The sequence below is a fragment of the Phaethon lepturus genome, unplaced genomic scaffold, assembly GCF_000687285.1.
Source record: "Phaethon lepturus isolate BGI_N335 unplaced genomic scaffold, ASM68728v1 scaffold17333, whole genome shotgun sequence".
In the NCBI taxonomy this organism is placed as follows: domain Eukaryota; kingdom Metazoa; phylum Chordata; class Aves; order Phaethontiformes; family Phaethontidae; genus Phaethon; species Phaethon lepturus.
The window spans coordinates 26,534-31,203 of record NW_010531368.1 but is presented as its reverse complement, the minus strand read 5'-3'; the positions used below and the strand labels follow the sequence as shown (position 1 = coordinate 31,203).

At 52.2% G+C, this 4,670-nt stretch overlaps 1 protein-coding gene across 1 annotated transcript in view; it reads right to left on the bottom strand.

The window, feature by feature from the left end:
* LOC104618838 (microsomal triglyceride transfer protein large subunit-like) overlaps positions 1–4,670 on the bottom strand; it is a 12,326-nt gene that overhangs the window by 2,005 nt on the left and 5,651 nt on the right. Inside the window, 8 exon segments of the mRNA XM_010284541.1 lie at positions 2–72; positions 1,204–1,301; positions 1,899–2,116; positions 2,247–2,459; positions 2,574–2,681; positions 3,155–3,320; positions 3,771–3,928; positions 4,574–4,660. Of these exon segments, the coding sequence (XP_010282843.1) occupies positions 2–72; positions 1,204–1,301; positions 1,899–2,116; positions 2,247–2,459; positions 2,574–2,681; positions 3,155–3,320; positions 3,771–3,928; positions 4,574–4,660 (1,119 nt within the window).

Genomic DNA, 4,670 nt, shown 5'->3' with positions numbered 1-4,670 from the left:
CGCTCTTCCTCAGGAATCCACCCTCCAAAAAGAGCAGGTCCAGCCCGAAGGTGGAAAGCAGGTCCTGGGTGACTGAAAGGCAGAGAGACGCCCGTAAGCATCCCCGGGCAGTGCCTGGCACATCTCTTTTCGTGAATGAGTCAATGGTTGTGACCCATGAACACTCTGAGAGCGGCAGCAAGGGGATGAAGGCTGACAAGAAAATACAGAGCCCGTAGGCGGGACGTGCAACGCTGGAATCCCGGCAAGCACGTTCCCCCACCAAACCAGTGCCCAGTGGGACAGGGTGGTTTCTTAAAAGAGCTTGTCCAGATTGATTGCAGGAATTGGGGGGTCGCTGGGTACATCTAAAAGCCAGGATCCTGAGAGCTCCTTGGTAATTTGTAAGCCGCCTCAACAGATTGTATGGCTAGTCCTGTAGAGCTGCCCCATCTGTGGTCAGGGTGGCTGTCCTGCCCAGACCTCATAGATTAGCCCATGAAATACCTGATAAAGCCAAATGATTCGGGGGGAAAGCTTCTCTGCACCATCTCCTTCAGCTCTTGCAATAATCAAAGGATTTAGCATGGCAATGTTTTTCTTCCAGGTGTTGGCTGTTTTGCCTCCCACCTACCCCCTACAAGGCTAGACTGAGCTAATTTGAAGAGGGAGAAAAATGGGAGCCGAGGAGTGAAGATTTAAACAGATATTCAGCAAGCGTCAATTGATGCAGTCTCTCTGGAGTTTGATTTTTCTCTCAGTACAAGGACTCTGCTCTTTGAAGAGCTTATTAAAAATACCTAAGGAACTGAGGAATGGAGCTAAATATCTTGACTTATCAGGAGAAGCACAGAAACTCCCACCTACAATCTACCATTGGTTTCAACTTCAGCTGAAGTTACTCTTTCAACCTAGCAAGATTTGGGAAAAGCATGTGGCATAGCCCAGCCCTCCTGCTGTAGGGGTGTCAGAGAAAGCTATCTATCTATCTATCTATCTATCTATCTATCTATCTATCTATCTATCTATCTATCTATCTCTATATCTCAGGTGATGGCAACCAGCCAGCCTCTGCTGGTGCTGGGGACATGCTCAGAAACCTCATACCAAGATTTTGGGGCATTTCTATAAAGCTGAGGCCTCTTCTGAAAGCTGCTTTTCCCTACCAGCCCCTCCTTTAGCCATTCGAGGGGACCAAAGGATCAGTGTCCTCCATGGTGTCACCTGTCAGAGGTCCTGAGAAAGAAGAGGAGATGCCAGCTTTCGAGAAGAAGTTGTAATTATTTATCCGTGGGTCTCTCATGAGGTCTTTCATTATCTTCCTGGAAGCAAGAGGGAAAGGGTATGTCAGCACTGGGAAGGGGAAAAAGTCATTAAAGGTGGCTGTACAAAGAAAAGAAGGAAATAAATTTTTCCAAAGCACTTCTCTTGGTTGTTGACTGCCCAGAGACGTGTGAGCAAAAAAGGGAAATGAGCAGACATGGGCTACCCTGGAATTTCCCTGCCCTCTGGCTTATTAGGATAAACCAGTCAGCTATTTTTGTGCAGCTTTTGCTTAGCTCTGAAAAACATTAGTGCTCGGTTCATTTTGTGCAGATGGGAAGATTAACGCAGTTACAAATTGTGCTTTGCCCCGCGAGCCAGAGCTTTCACCTCCAAGGACTCTGCCGAAGCCACGAGCCTGGGTCCTGCTGCCGCAGGGCAGGACAAGGAGGGATGCTGGGTTTCGGCTGGCTTGGGGTCACCTGTATCAGCAGCCCCGCTGTTTTCTTCTTCCCTCAGCTGGAAATTCCCAGGCAGCCCCAACGCCAGCTCCAAGAAGCGATGCTAGCACGCTCTAAAGGCACGCTGGGTCAAAAGCGGAAGAAAAAGTGACGTAGAGCTAGAAGGAAAAATGCAACCTTCTCCTCCAGACCCACCTTGCCGGGTGGTGGTGGTCAGCACGCAGGCTGTTCTGGACCTTCAGCAGCAGAAATGTCGCCATCTCCGTCTCCAGCTCATTGGTGGCCAGCAGGAGGTTGATGACATCCATGGGTGAGGGCTCGTTGTCTAGGAGGATTTCTCCAGCGGCCAGGCGACATGTTTTTTCGTAGCTCTTCCTCTTCTCGTGGAAAATCCTTCTCATTGCTTGTTTCACCTGATGCGAAGTGGCAATTAAAATGGTGCTGTTAGGGTGGAAGTGTGCAAACGGTGGCCCCATTTGCACCCCGATGGCTTGGGTTTGAACGGGAAGAGAAGCACCAAGCCTTGGCAGCTTCGTTTTGTACCTTGCTGGAGATGTGCCGAGCGGGGAATTGCCGCAGGGCAGAGATGGCCACAGTGGTGACGGCCGTGGGACCCTCCTCAGCATGGTCCAGGAGGGTGGGGATGGTTTCGGGGAGCACCGCGTTCCCCAGGGCCAGCAGGTAAATGACAACCTCGGACTCCTCCTTGGCACCTCTTAGTCCTGCGAGGATGGCTTCCGCCCCACGCTCCACCTCCTGCTCAGGGTTTGCAGGAGGGCAGAAGAGAGAGAGAATGAGAACGAGATGCTTTGGGTGCTCCTGGGAGAGGGAGCCAACAAAGCCAAGCGTGGAGGTTTGCAGAGGACCCACCTGCAGCCCACACAGCTTCTGCTGGCACAGCTTGCCAACCAGAGAGCCCACAGCAACTATGCCCGTCTCCCAGACCTCAGGGGCCAGCTGCTTCCCATCCAACTTGTCCTGGGCACCGGGAGAGGGGTATTAGGAAATAGTAAAAAGAAAAAAAAAAAAAAGGAGGGGGGAAAAGACAGAGAAGGAGTATGTTTTACCTATTATTTCAAAGCATTTACCAAAAAAGTAGGGAAAAAACCTAGTTCTTACCTGCCTTGAAGGAGGCAATGCATGGCTCAATTGGATAAAACGCTGATTTTTCACAGTGGCTTTTAATTAAGCTTTTATTATCTGTAATGCACTGACATAAAGCACTTTCTGCTGAATGCTTTTCCACTGAGGAGCGCCCGCTCCCATCACCACTGTCCCATTAAAAGCACATAAAATAATCCCATAAGCAGGAAGATATATTTCTACAGAAACGTATTTTTACAGAAACGTATTTTGCTTTTTCAGGAAAATACCCTTGCTGTTCCCTCCTGGCTGAAATGGGGTGAGGATCTATCCCGGACTCAGGGAGGGGGAGAAATGTCCGTACTCACCAACACCAAGCGGAGAAGCTCTCCTGAAGGCCGGGGAGAGAAAGCTGCTGCGTAGAGAAACTTCTCCAGTAGGGACTTGGGCTCCTTGCCGAAATCCAGGAAGTCCGAGAGAGCCGCCAAGGATGCCACCGACTGTGCGGCCACCGCTGCCTCCACGACAAAGGGACTGGAGCAAGAAGAGGGAGGTCATCAGTGGCATGACCCACTGATAGAGCTGGAGAAGAAACAAGACACCCCGTGCAGCTCCTCATCCCCTCTTCTCTTCTCCATGCTTTCCTCTTGCTTTAACTCTCGGGAGCTTCAGTTCATGGGTGGAAAAAAAGCCCCTAGAAGGTTGGCTCTTGCTCTAAACTCACCCACGTTGAGGTACTCCACCGCAGAAAGGAGCCTGGCCCCAGCGCCCACACTGACAAGGGATGGACGCTATGGCCAGGGGCGGATGGTCTGTAAATAACAGACCTCCAACGATATTTGCAGAAAGCTTTGCTGGAGCATTTGCACCAGTCAGGATGGCTGCCTGGACCGGGTGTGTGGACCAGCACCAAACGACCCGACGTGCCGGGGCTCTAAATGCACGGCAAGCCAATTTTGGCAAGGTAGCTCCTGGGAGTCTCACAGCATCTCCTCGGGAGCTCTCCTCAGCAGCTGCAGAACATCGCTCCTCTTGGCGCTGCGCAGCATCTGGATGAACCTCTGGAACCGCTGGGTTGTCGCCGCCTTCGAGGTGTCCGTTTTGACTCTCTGGCTATCAAAAGCCTTCAGGTAGGCTCTCAGCTGCAAAGATGAGGTGTGTTAGGTGGGATTTAGCCTCTTTTACCCCCATTATCGTGGGATAATATTTATACTCATGCGATTGCCTGCAGTCATCTACTGCAGCCTCCCATGCCCACCGCTGAGGACTTGTGCTGAAGCCCAAATGCCCCGATTTGTGGTACGTGCCAGGAAAAGAGCAGGAGAAACTGAGAGCATCACCTGAAAGTTGTCGTGATTCCAGATTTCCTAAGTGAAAAGCCTGGAGGACCCGAGGAGGCAGAAGTAGCCCCTCGATTGTCCTTGCCAGCCTGACCCACAGCAAAAATACTCCCTGACCTCAGATCTGTGATGAGTTTAACCCAGCTGTACGTGCCGGCTGTGCACCAGGTTACTTCCCCCATCACAGAAACGCAGCTGTGGCTGGGGGGACAGAGGGGTCCTTCCGTCACGGGCAGCAACATTAGACACTATTTAGCAGAGGTAACAGGTCAGGTTGCTGCTCTACAGCGCTCCCGGGGCCGCATCCTGCCTCGGCAGGGCTAACCAGACCCTCCAAATGCACCACCGTGGCTTAACCCCAAATCCTACAGCCTTCTCCTGTCCACCCAGGTGCCCAGCTTGGGGGAGAGCATGCAGCGAGTTTCGGGGGTGGGTAGCCCCACTAACCGATGGGCAGCGGGAGCAGAACCTCCTGAAGGGCAGGCTGGCCATGCCCAGGGGCTGGTGCTGTCCTTCCGTGCCAGCCAGCGCACCCTCGAGGCTT